Genomic DNA, 13,139 nt, shown 5'->3' with positions numbered 1-13,139 from the left:
GTAGTATTTTTATTACTATTAATATTATTAGGTGTATTAATATTATAATTACTATTATTAATATTATTAGTGTTTTTATTATTATTATGATTAGTATTATTATTATTATTATTATTGTTGTCTGTTAGTTAAATGCTATAATGGATACCAGTTTCCTGTTTGCAGTAACACTTTTAAATACAACAAAGGTTATGTTTAATCACCTATATAAATATTTTTGCTGTCACACTTTAAAATACAATCAATGTGGTTTTGTATTTTACATTTTCTTGTCCAAAACAAATCACCTATGTAAATATTTTTTCACTTTTGAATACAAAGATTAAAGTCAGTTTTAATTCTAATGGCTGGCCCGCTCTCTAGTCATGTGTTCTACATCATTAAGGTAACAGTTGATGACAATTAACAATGATCGGACAGTCAGTCAAAAATGGTTTTGTTTCTGGTGCTACTTACTTTTTATAGTTAGGAGCACCAGTGCTACCTATGAAAAAAGTTCATATAGAGCCACGTGTACGCCTGGCTCAACAACTAACTCAACTTTCACTATGTTTAAATGCCAGAAAGTCATACTCCTAAAGAATGATATTCTCAGATTAAGTGTACTTTAAACCATACATACCTTAGCTGTCTGGGTTGGGATCAAATATATTTTAATTTAGTCGATTTCTCAAAATGAAATGGATTGACCTCAACCATTGCAGTTTCTGTTACATATCTGGTGTGTTTATAATGTCTGGTGTGTTTATAATGTCTGGTGTGTTTCTGTCTGGTGTGTTTATAATGTCTGGTGTGTTTATAATGTCTGGTGTGTTTCTGTCTGGTGTGTTTATAATGTCTGGTGTGTTTATAATGTCTGGTGTGTTTCTGTCTGGTGTGTTTATAATGTCTGGTGTGTTTATAATGTCTGGTGTGTTTCTGTCTGGTGTGTTTATAATGTCTGGTGTGTTTATAATGTCTGGTGTGTTTCTAATGTCTGGTGTGTTTATAATGTCTGGTGTGTTTATAATGTCTGGTGTGTTTCTAATGTCTGGTGTGTTTATAATGTCTGGTGTGTTTATAATGTCTGGTGTGTTTCTGTCTGGTGTGTTTATAATGTCTGGTGTTTTATAATGTCTGTGTTTATAATGTCTGGTGTGTTTATAATGTCTGGTGTGTTTATAATGTCTGGTCTGTGTTTATAATGTCTGGTGTGTTTATAATGTCTGGTGTGTTTATAATGTCTGGTGTGTTTATAATGTCTGGTGTGTTTATAATGTCTGGTGTGTTTATAATGTCTGGTGTGTTTATAATGTCTGGTGTGTTTATAATGTCTGGTGTGTTTCTGTCTGGTGTGTTTATAATGTCTGGTGTGTTTATAATGTCTGGTGTGTTTATAATGTCTGGTGTGTTTATAATGTCTGGTGTGTTTATAATGTCTGGTGTGTTTATAATGTCTGGTGTGTTTATAATGTCTGGTGTGTTTATAATGTCTGGTGTGTTTATAATGTCTGGTGTGTTTCTAATGTCTGGTGTGTTTATAATGTCTGGTGTGTTTATAATCTGTCTGGTGTGTTTATAATGTCTGGTGTGTTTATAATGTCTGGTGTGTTTATAATGTCTGGTGTGTTTATAATGTCTGTTTATAATGTGTGTTTATAATGTCTGGTGTGTTTATAATGTCTGGTGTGTTTCTGGTGTGTTTATAATGTCTGGTGTGTTTATAATGTCTGTGTTTATAATGTGTGTTTATAATGTCTGGTGTGTTTATAATGTCTGGTGTGTTTCTAATGTCTGGTGTGTTTATAATGTCTGGTGTGTTTATAATGTCTGGTGTGTTTATAATGTCTGGTGTGTTTATAATGTCTGGTGTGTTTATAATGTCTGGTGTGTTTATAATGTCTGGTGTGTTTATAATGTCTGGTGTGTTTATAATGTCTGGTGTGTTTATAATGTCTGGTGTGTTTATAATGTCTGGTGTGTTTATAATGTCTGGTGTGTTTATAATGTCTGGTGTGTTTATAATGTCTGGTGTGTTTATAATGTCTGGTGTGTTTATAATGTCTGGTGTGTTTATAATGTCTGGTGTGTTTATAATGTCTGGTGTGTTTCTAATGTCTGGTGTGTAATGTTATAATGTCTGGTGTGTTTATAATGTCTGGTGTGTTTATAATGTCTGGTGTGTTTATAATGTCTGGTGTGTTTCTAATGGCGGGTGTGTTTATAATGTCTGGTGTGTTTCTGTCTGGTGTGTTTTTTGCTCTGTCCCTCAGAGATTACACCGAGCTATGAACATATCTTTCAACGACGATAAACTGCAGACTGTGGCCAAGAAGGAAAAAAGGTAACAGTTCATTGATGCACCGTAAAGGAAGCAAATTGACAGACCGACTGATTTATTGACTCGAGAAACGTTTGATGTAATGTTCCAGTTTGACACTTTTTTTTATTAATCACATTTTGGCAAATTGAATCGTCAGTGATGATAGTAGTGACGGGATGATGGGTGACATCCTGCTTACAGGCTGTGGATCATGTCAGCATCAGATCAGTGGCCGTCAGTGCCGTTTAAAGATGAGGGATTACAGTCATTTTTCACGAGAATGGCCTTATTCTTATTACAGCATATTGGATGACTGTCATCCTAGCTCAATGTGACATTATTAATAGGTTTAGGCTACTACATGGTACTCTAATTTTTCCTGCACCCATCATGAGGTTACTACAACCTGGCCTATGAATGAATGTTTACAGCGTAGGTCCACACAGGTCGAGAGACACATTTGAGGTGACAGACAGTGACACATGGACAGACAGATACTCATTCAATACCACCTGGCACACTCGTGCCTGCATCTAGCTGATGTAAGGTGTCATTATTAATCCAACAGTTGCAAGCCAGAGTTTCTATTGGACAAACTCAGGTATGTTTATCCCTGTTTTTGTTCCGTTTGCCTCCGTTTATTAAGAAACGTTTTTTTTTAAACAGAATCGGTGGAATGAATGCATCCCTGATCACGCGTAAACACAGTTCACTTTCATAGCAGCCACGTTGTATTCATTTTGGCATCGCTGCGCTCTACTCCTCTCACCTTGTCCCTTCGCCAGTGGACTTCAATGCAAAACACATCAGCTGTAAGTGACCAGGCGGAAAAACCTTTCCAAGTCAAACAGCTACACACAGCCTACATTGTTGTCCCCATATTAGCTAAGGCAATGTCATAGTCAGCATAGCTTATAAAACAAACATGTTAATAAACCCACTAAAACCATGCAGTAATATTACAGTGTACAGACAGTAAGCCACCGGTGGGCCCCGGTGGCAATAAATTAGTAAATCCAAAGCTTACCTTGACTTGGAAGAATTCCAGTGTTGTGTTGGATAGTCCTAGCCAGCTAGCTAATATAGCATCCCTCTGTTATAGCCAGCTAGCTAACATAGCATCCCTCTGTTATAGCCAGCTAGCTAATATAGCATCCCTCTGTTATAGCCAGCTAGCTAACATAGCATCCCTCTGTTATAGCCAGCTAGCTAATATATCATCCCTCTGTTATAGCCAGCTAGCTAACATAGCATCCCTCTGTTATAGCCAGCTAGCTAATATAGCATCCCTCTGTTATAGCCAGCTAGCTAATATATCATCCCTCTGTTATAGCCAGCTAGCTAACATAGCATCCCTCTGTTATAGCCAGCTAGCTAATATAGCATCCCTCTGTTATAGCCAGCTAGCTAACATAGCATCCCTCTGTTATAGCCAGCTAGCTAACATAGCATCCCTCTGTTATAGCCAGCTAGCTAATATAGCATCCCTCTGTTATAGCCAGCTAGCTAACATAGCATCCCTCTGTTATAGCCAGCTAGCTAACATAGCATCCCTCTGTTATAGCCAGCTAGCTAACATAGCATCCCTCTGTTATAGCCAGCTAGCTAACATAGCATCCCTCTGTTATAGCCAGCTAGCTAATATATCATCCCTCTGTTATAGCCAGCTAGCTAACATAGCATCCCTCTGTTATAGCCAGCTAGCTAATATAGAATCCCTCTGTTATAGCCAGCTAGGTCACATAGCATCTCTCTGTTATAGCCAGCTAGCTAACATAGCATCCCTCTGTTATAGCCAGCTAGCTAATATATCATCCCTCTGTTATAGCCAGCTAGCTAATATAGCATCCCTCTGTTATAGCCAGCTAGCTAATATAGCATCCCTCTGTTATAGCCAGCTAGCTAATATCAAATCACTCTGTTATAGCCAGCTAGCTAATATAGCATCCCTCTGTTATAGCCAGCTAGCTAATATAGAATCACTCTGTTATAGCCAGCTAGCTAATATAGCATCCCTCTGTTATAGCCAGCTAGCTAACATAGCATCCCTCTGTTATAGCCAGCTAGCTAATATAGCATCCCTCCCTCTGTTATAGCCAGCTAGCTAATATAGCCTCAGTCTGTTGAAGCAGGGTGTTTCAGAAGGATAAACTAGCTAGATGCATTTACTAGCTAAGTAAGTGAAACTATTTCTATCTTGCTTCTCCTTCATTTTGGGATAAATATGTTTTTAACTGTCTTTCTCTCTCTTTGAGTCAACTATTCACCACATTTTATGCACTGCGGTGCTAGCTAACTGTAGCTTATGCTTTCAGTACTAGATTAATTTTCTGATCCTTTGATTGTGTAGGCAACATGTCAGTTCATGCTGCAAGAATTCTGATAGGTTGGAGGACGTCCTCCAGAAGTTGGCATAATTACTGTGTAAGTCTATGGAATGGGGTGAGAACCATGAGCTTCCTAGGTTTTGTATTAAAGTCAATGAACGAAGAGGAGGATGGAAGCTAGCTGTCCTCCGACTACACCATGGTGCTACCCTACAGAGTGCTGTTGAGGCTACTGTAGATTTCATTTCAAAACGATGTGTTTTAATAAATTATTTGGTGAAGTGATTATACTTAGTATTGTTTTATCTAAAAAGGATATTGTTTTAAATGTATTAAAATGTTTATTTTTATGAAATTCACTGAGGATGGTCCTTCCATTCCGCCTCTGAGGAGCCTCCACTGCATCAGATAGCAGGTTCTGTAGTACACTATAGGCCCTGGTCTAAAGTAGTACACTATAGGCCCTGGTCTAAAGTAGTACACTATAGGCCCTGGTCTAAAGTAGTACACTATAGGCCCTGGTCTAAAGTAGTACACTATAGGCCCTGGTCTAAAGTAGTTCACTATAGGCCCTGGTCTAAAGTAGTACACTATAGGCCCTGGTCTAAAGTAGTACACTATAGGCCCTGGTCTAAAGTAGTACACTATAGGCCCTGGTCTAAAGTAGTACACTATAGGCCCTGGTCTAAAGTAGTACACTATAGGCCCTGGTCTAAAGTAGTACACTATAGGCCCTGGTCTAAAGTAGTACACTATAGGCCCTGGTCTAAAGTAGTACACTATAGGCCCTGGTCTAAAGTAGTACACTATAGGCCCTGGTCTAAAGTAGTACACTATAGGCCCTGGTCTAAAGTAGTACACTATAGGCCCTGGTCTAAAGTAGAGCACTATAGGCCCTGGTCTAAAGTAGTACACTATAGGCCCTGGTCTAAAGTAGTACACTATAGGCCCTGGTCTAAAGTAGTACACTATAGGCCCTGGTATAAAGTAGTACACTATAGGCCCTGGTCTAAAGTAGTACACTATAGGCCCTGGTCTAAAGTAGTACACTATAGGCCCTGGTATAAAGTAGTACACTATAGGCCCTGGTCTAAAGTAGTACACTATAGGCCCTGGTCTAAAGTAGTACACTATAGGCCCTGGTCTAAAGTAGTACACTATAGGCCCTGGTCTAAAGTAGTACACTATAGGCCCTGGTCTAAAGTAGTACACTATAGGCCCTGGTCTAAAGTAGTACACTATAGGCCCTGGTCTAAAGTAGTACACTATAGGCCCTGGTCTAAAGTAGTACACTATAGGCCCTGGTCTAAAGTAGTACACTATAGGCCCTGGTCTAAAGTAGTACACTATAGGCCCTGGTCTAAAGTAGTACACTATAGGCCCTGGTCTAAAGTAGTACACTATAGGCCCTGGTCTAAAGTAGTACACTATAGGCCCTGGTCTAAAGTAGTACACTATAGGCCCTGGTCTAAAGTAGTACACTATAGGCCCTGGTCTAAAGTAGTACACTATAGGCCCTGGTCTAAAGTAGTACACTATAGGCCCTGGTCTAAAGTAGTACACTATAGGCCCTGGTCTAAAGTAGTACACTATAGGCCCTGGTCTAAAGTAGTACACTATAGGCCCTGGTCTAAAGTAGTACACTATAGGCCCTGGTCTAAAGTAGTACACTATAGGCCCTGGTCTAAAGTAGTACACTATAGGCCCTGGTCTAAAGTAGTACACTATAGGCCCTGGTCTAAAGTAGTACACTATAGGCCCTGGTCTAAAGTAGTACACTATAGGCCCTGGTCTAAAGTAGTACACTATAGGCCCTGGTCTAAAGTAGTACACTATAGGCCCTGGTCTAAAGTAGTACACTATACTATAGGCCCTGGTCTAAAGTAGTACACTATAGGCCCTGGTCTAAAGTAGTACACTATAGGCCCTGGTCTAAAGTAGTACACTATAGGCCCTGGTTTAAAGTAGTGCACTATAGGCCCTGGTCTAATGTAGTACACTATAGGCCCTGGTCTAAAGTAGTACACTATAGGCCCTGGTCTAAAGTAGTACACTATAGGCCCTGGTCTAAAGTAGTACACTATAGGCCCTGGTCTAAAGTAGTACACTATAGGCCCTGGTCTAAAGTAGTACACTATAGGCCCTGGTCTAAAGTAGTACACTATAGGCCCTGGTCTAAAGTAGTACACTATAGGCCCTGGTCTAAAGTAGTACACTATAGGCCCTGGTCTAAAGTAGTACACTATAGGCCCTGGTCTAAAGTAGTACACTATAGGCCCTGGTCTAAAGTAGTACACTATAGGCCCTGGTCTAAAGTAGTACACTATAGGCCCTGGTCTAAAGTAGTACACTATAGGCCCTGGTCTAAAGTAGTACACTATAGGCCCTGGTCTAAAGTAGTACACTATAGGCCCTGGTCTAAAGTAGTACACTATAGGCCCTGGTCTAAAGTAGTACACTATAGGCCCTGGTCTAAAGTAGTACACTATAGGCCCTGGTCTAAAGTAGTACACTATAGGCCCTGGTCTAAAGTAGTACACTATAGGCCCTGGTCTAAAGTAGTACACTATAGGCCCTGGTCTAAAGTAGTACACTATAGGCCCTGGTCTAAAGTAGTACACTATAGGCCCTGGTCTAAAGTAGTACACTATAGGCCCTGGTCTAAAGTAGTACACTATAGGCCCTGGTCTAAAGTAGTACACTATAGGCCCTGGTCTAAAGTAGTACACTATAGGCCCTGGTCTAAAGTAGTACACTATAGGCCCTGGTCTAAAGTAGTGCCCTGGTCTAAAGTAGTACACTATAGGCCCTGGTCTAAAGTAGTACACTATAGGCCCTGGTCTAAAGTAGTACACTATAGGCCCTGGTCTAAAGTAGTACACTATAGGCCCTGGTTTAAAGTAGTGCCCTGGTCTAAAGTAGTACACCATAGGCCCTGGTCTAAAGTAGTACACTATAGGCCCTGGTCTAAAGTAGTACACTATAGGCCCTGGTCTAAAGTAGTACACTATAGGCCCTGGTCTAAAGTAGTACACTATAGGCCCTGGTCTAAAGTAGTGCCCTGGTCTAAAGTAGTACACTATAGGCCCTGGTCTAAAGTAGTACACTATAGGGAATAAAGTGCCATTTGGGATGCAAAAAGACGTGTATTTGTTCGACCCCAAAGGTGCAACGTGGGTAACCACCACCAACAACAACAGGAGCAGCCATGCGTACCATGGAACAGCTCAGAGTCCAACTGCAACTGCAACAGAAGGAAGCTGTCTCCTCAGGAGTCCCATCTGGAGTACCCCCACTGTGATTGCCCTCTTCTTCCTCCTCCTCGGGTAGGCCAGCTCAAGCACAGAAAAATAAGGAACACATAGCTTGAGTATTTACTTTTTTTTAGGAGAGGAAGTCTTGTTGGGAAATTGTCCATATTTTAAACCCCTGCAGAAACCATTTCCTGTATTCTGCAGCCTTATTATATACAGTTACAGGCGATACCAGTAGATATAATTTAGTCAGATTTAATGTATCAAATCAGAGGGTCATTTCTCAAATTTCTCATATATTTTTTGTGTTTTGATTCGTGCCATTTGATTGGTTGGAAGTAATCTAAATGTCTCTTATTTTCTCCTCTTCCTCCTCGGGTGAAGAGCCCCCTACAGGCCACCTCTAACGGGAGGACAGAACTGGTCCAGGTGGGTCTAAAAACCAGGACCAACCCCATGCTGCAGGAGCTGTCAGAGCTGGAGACACACATTACCATCATCAAACAGCAGCTGCACATCGCCATGAAGAAGAAGAGGGAGCTGGAGCAGTACCAGCAGACACATAACATGACAGAGTAGAGGATTGGTACAAGCAGACACATAACATGACAGAGTAATTACGCTATAGAAAAGGTACCAAGTCAATAGCGCAAGTGAAGACATTACAAGCTGGTGAGTGAGGCTGTGAAACTAACTCTGTTACAACTGGTACCAGCAGACACAAGATATCTGAATAGAGGCTGGACCTACCAGCAGATACACAACACCCCTAAGTAGAGGCTGGACCTACCAGCAGATACACAACACCCCTAAATAGAGGCTGGAGATACCAGCAGACACACAACACCCCTAAGTAGAAGCTGGAGATACCAGCAGACACACAACACCCCTAAGTAGAGGCTGGAGTTACCAGCAGACACATAACACCCGTAAGTAGAGTCTGGAGTAGAGGACTAGACATAAGACAAACAGGAACACTGAGTAGAGGCTGGAGCCATACCGGAGTAGAGGACTAGACATAAGACAAACAGGAACACTGAGTAGAGGCTGGAGCCATACCAGAGTAGAGGACTAGACATAAGACAAACAGGAACACTGAGTAGAGGCTGGAGCCATACCGGAGTAGAGGACTAGACATAAGACAAACAGGAACACTGAGTAGAGGCTGGAGCCATACCGGAGTAGAGGACTAGACATAAGACAAACAGGAACACTGAGTAGAGGCTGGAGGAGTACCCCAACAAAATGAAACCCTGATATCTCTGAGTCCGAGAGCAGCACATGGGACTAGCAGGACTAACCCCAGGCCCAGAGCACCAAAGAAAACCACCATGGCTGCTCCCTGAGCCCTGGGGCCCTGGACACTGTCTGCTCTCCACCTCCAATCTCCAAGATCAGAAGGAACCAGAAGCAACACTATCTGCACCCAAAGCCTTGGAACCGGATCCCTGTGCTGGATGGAACCTGATCCCTGTGCTGGATGGAACCTGATCCCTGTCCTGGATGGAACCTGATCCCTGTCCTGGATGGAACCTGATCCCTGTCCTGGATGGAACCTGATCCCTGTCCTGGATGGAACCTGATCCCTGTCCTGGATGGAACCGGATCCCTGTCCTGGATGGAACCTGATCCCTGTCCTGGATGGAACCTGATCCCTGTCCTGGATGGAACCGGATCCCTGTCCTGGATGGAACCTGATCCCTGTCTGGGATGGAACCTGATCCCTGTCCTGGATGGAACCTGATCCCTGTCCTGGATGGAACCTGATCCCTGCCCTGGATGGAACCTGATCCCTGTCTGGGATGGAACCTGATCCCTGTCCTGGATGGTTTGACTGCGTTACGGTTCAAATAGAGAAATTAGTCCATTTAAATCAATTCATTAGGTTCTAATCTGTAGATTCCACATGACTGGGAATACAGATTTGTATCTGTTGGTCACAGATACCTTATAAAAAGGGGGCGTGGATCAGAAAACCAGTCAGTATCTGGTGTGATCACCATTTGCCTCATGCAGCGCAACACATCTCCTTCGCACAGAATTGATCAGGCTGTTGATTGTGGTCTGTGGAATGTCGTCCCACTCCTCTTCAATGGCTGTGTGAAGTTGCTGGATATTTGGTGGGTACTGGAACACGTTGTCGTACACGTCGATCCAGAGCATCCCAAACATGCTCAACGGGTGACACGTCTGGTGAGTATGCAGGCCATGGAAGAACTGTGACATTTTCAGCTTCCAGAAATTGTGTGCAGATCCTTGTGATGAGGTAATGAATGGCACGAAAATGGGCCTCATGATCTCGTCACGGTATTTCTCGACATTCAAATTGCCATCGATAAAATGCAATTGTGTTCGTTGTCTGTAGTTTATTCCTGCCCATACCACAACCCCCTCTGTTTACAACGTTGACAACAGCAAACCACTCTCCAGACGACACCATCTGCCGTAGAGTTGAAACCGGGATTCATCCATGAAGTACCCATTTTCTCCAGCGTGCCAGTGGCCCTCGGTGAGCATTTGCCCACTGAAGTCGGTTACGACGCCGAACTGCAGTCAGGTCAAGACCCTGGTGAGGTCCTGGTGAGCACATAGATGAGCTTCCCTGAGACAGTTTCTGTTTGTGCAGATATTGGTTGTGAAAACCACAGTTTCATCAGATGTCCGGGTGGCTGGTTTCAGACGATCCCGCGGGTGAAGAAGCCAGATGTGGAGGTCCTGGGCTGGCCATGTTACACGTGGTCATGTGGTTGTGAGGCCGGTTGGACTTACTGCCAAATTCTCTAAAACAACAGAGGCAGCAGCTTATGGGAGAGAAATTAACATTCAATTCTCTGGCAACATCTCTGGTGGACATTCCTGCAATCAGCATGCAAATTGCACTCTCCCCCAAAACTGGAGACATCTGTGTCATTGTGTGACAAAACTGCACATTTTAGAGTGGCCTTTTATCGGCCCCCAGCACAAGGTGCACCTACTGTATGTAATGATCATGCCTTTTAATCAGCTTCTTGATATGCAACACCTGTCGGGTGGATGGATTATCTTGGCAAAGGAGAAATGCTCACTAACAGGGATGTAAACACATTTGTGCTCAACATTTGAGAGAAATAAGCTTTTTGTGCACGTGGACATTTTCTGGGGGATCATTTATTCCAGCTCATTAAACATGGGACCAACACTTTAGATGTTGCGTTTATATTTTTGTTGTTCCTCTCGCCTCACATAATATTGGACATCTTGTTTAATACAGAATATATACTCTTATATACTCACCTGAGACCTAATGTGGAGAGAGATGGGGACCTAGGGTATGATGGTACAAATTGACATTACCTTTTCCTCGTGAAGCTACGGTTTGCTTATATTTGTGAATGGGACCATGGGACCATGGGACCATGGGAGACAGAGAGTGACTGTGCCACAGAGGAGGTGTGTCTGGCGGTGATGAGCGTGCCGTAGAGGTGTCAGGTTTACTGCGTCCCAAATGGCACCCTATTCCCTATTGAGACACACTACTTTTGACCAGAACTATGGACCCTGGTCAAAAGTAGTGCACTAAAAAGGTAATAGGGAGCCATTTGGAACGCACCCAGGGGTGGGTGAATATGTGGAGCGCGCTGTAGAGGTGTCAGAATGATCTATGATAGCTGAAGCAGAAGTGCTCCCTCTCTCCCTCTGAATGCGGAGTACCATTGACCCTGATGGATCTCTAAACACAGGGTTGTCTCCCATATGGCACCCTATTCCCTATATAGTGTACTACCTTCGACCAGATATATATCCGGAATAGGGTTCCATAGCGTTCGGTCAAAAGCAGTGCACTATAGGGAATAGTGAGCCATTTGGGATGCATCTACTCTGGTCTGTCTGGTTCCCCTTACAGTACAGATGTTCTGTTCTGTTCTGCTCCGTTGTGCTCCGTTTTGCGCTGTTATGCTCTGTTCTGTTCTGTTCTGTTCTGTTCTGCTCCGTTCTGTTCTGGTCCGTTCTGTTCTGCTCTGTTATGTTCTGCTCTGTTATGTTCTGCTCTGTTATGTTCTGCTCCGTTCTGTTCTGGTCCGTTATGTTCTGCTCTGTTATGTTCTGTTCTGCTCTGTTCTGTTCTGCTCCGTTCTGTTATGTTCTGTTCTCTTCTGTTCTGTTCTGTTCTGTTCTGTTCTGTTCTGTTCTGTTCTGTTCTGCTCTGTTCTGTTCTGCTGCTCTGTTCTGTTCTGCTCTGTTCTGTTCTGTTCTGTTCTCTGCTCTGTTCTGTTATGTTCTGTTCTGCTCTGTTCTGTTCTGCTCTGTTCTTCTGTTCTGTTCTCCTGTTCTGTTCTGCTCCTGTTCTGTTCTGCTCTGTCTGTCTCTGTTCTGCTCTGCTCTGTTCTGTTCTGCTCCGTTCTGTTCTGCTCCGTTATGTTCTGCTCTGTTATGTTCTGCTCTGTTATGTTCTGCTCCGTTCTGTTCTGCTCCGTTATGTTCTGCTCTGTTATGTTCTGCTCTGTTATGTTCTGCTCTGTTCTGTTCTGCTCTGCTCTGTTCTGGTCTGTTCTGCTCCGTTATGTTCTGCTCTGTTATGTTCTGCTCTGTTCTGCTCTGCTCTGTTCTGGTGTGTTCTGTTCTGTTCTGTTCTGTTCTGCTCTGCTCTGCTCTGTTCTGTTCTGTTCTGTTCTGCTCTGTTCTGTTCTGTTCTGTTCTGCTCTGTTCTGTTCTGCTCTGTTCTGTTCTGCTCTGTTCTGTTCTGCTCTGTTCTGTTCTGCTCTGTTCTGTTCTATTCTTCTGTTCTGTTCTCTCCGTTAGGTTCTGTTCTGTTCTGTTCTGCTCTGCTCTGCTCTGTTCTGTTCTGTTCTGTTCTGCTCTGTTCTGTTCTGTTCTGTTCTGCTCTGTTCTGTTCTGCTCTGTTCTGTTCTGCTCTGTTCTGTTCTGCTCTGTTCTGTTCTGTTCTGCTCTGTTATGTTCTGCTCTGTTCTGTTCTGTTCTGTTCTGCTCCGTTATGTTCTGTTCTCCTCTGTTCTGGTGTGTTCTGCTCCTGAGGGCTCAGTCAGGATGATAATGAGGAGGAGTTGTTTTATGGATGATGGGTTTGGGTGTTTTCTATTTATTAAAAAAAAACTTAACTTGATCTCACAGACGGAGGCCATCATTTATTTAATGTGATCTTGTTTAACTTCATCTCATCAATTCAACGATCTCAACAAAAAAAATCAAATTTCTATGCAAATCAGTTCTTGTCAAACTGAGAGTTCAAAAGACAAAACGTTCTGGAAATACACATGG

The 13,139-nt window shown here is 42.8% G+C and overlaps 1 protein-coding gene across 1 annotated transcript in view; it reads left to right on the top strand.

The window, feature by feature from the left end:
* grin3a (glutamate receptor, ionotropic, N-methyl-D-aspartate 3A) overlaps positions 1–8,462 on the top strand; it is a 122,318-nt gene extending 113,856 nt beyond the window's left edge. Inside the window, exons 9-11 of the mRNA XM_052458720.1 lie at positions 2,253–2,323; positions 7,796–7,955; positions 8,268–8,462. Of these exons, the coding sequence (XP_052314680.1) occupies positions 2,253–2,323; positions 7,796–7,955; positions 8,268–8,462 (426 nt within the window). The remainder of the gene's footprint in view (positions 1–2,252; positions 2,324–7,795; positions 7,956–8,267) is intronic.
* The last annotated feature ends 4,677 nt before the right edge of the window (positions 8,463–13,139 follow it).

Source organism: Oncorhynchus keta, chromosome 12, assembly GCF_023373465.1.
Source record: "Oncorhynchus keta strain PuntledgeMale-10-30-2019 chromosome 12, Oket_V2, whole genome shotgun sequence".
Taxonomy (NCBI): Eukaryota; Metazoa; Chordata; class Actinopteri; order Salmoniformes; family Salmonidae; genus Oncorhynchus; species Oncorhynchus keta.
Note: the sequence above shows the minus strand (reverse complement) of the source record. Positions and strands in the feature narration are given on the sequence as shown.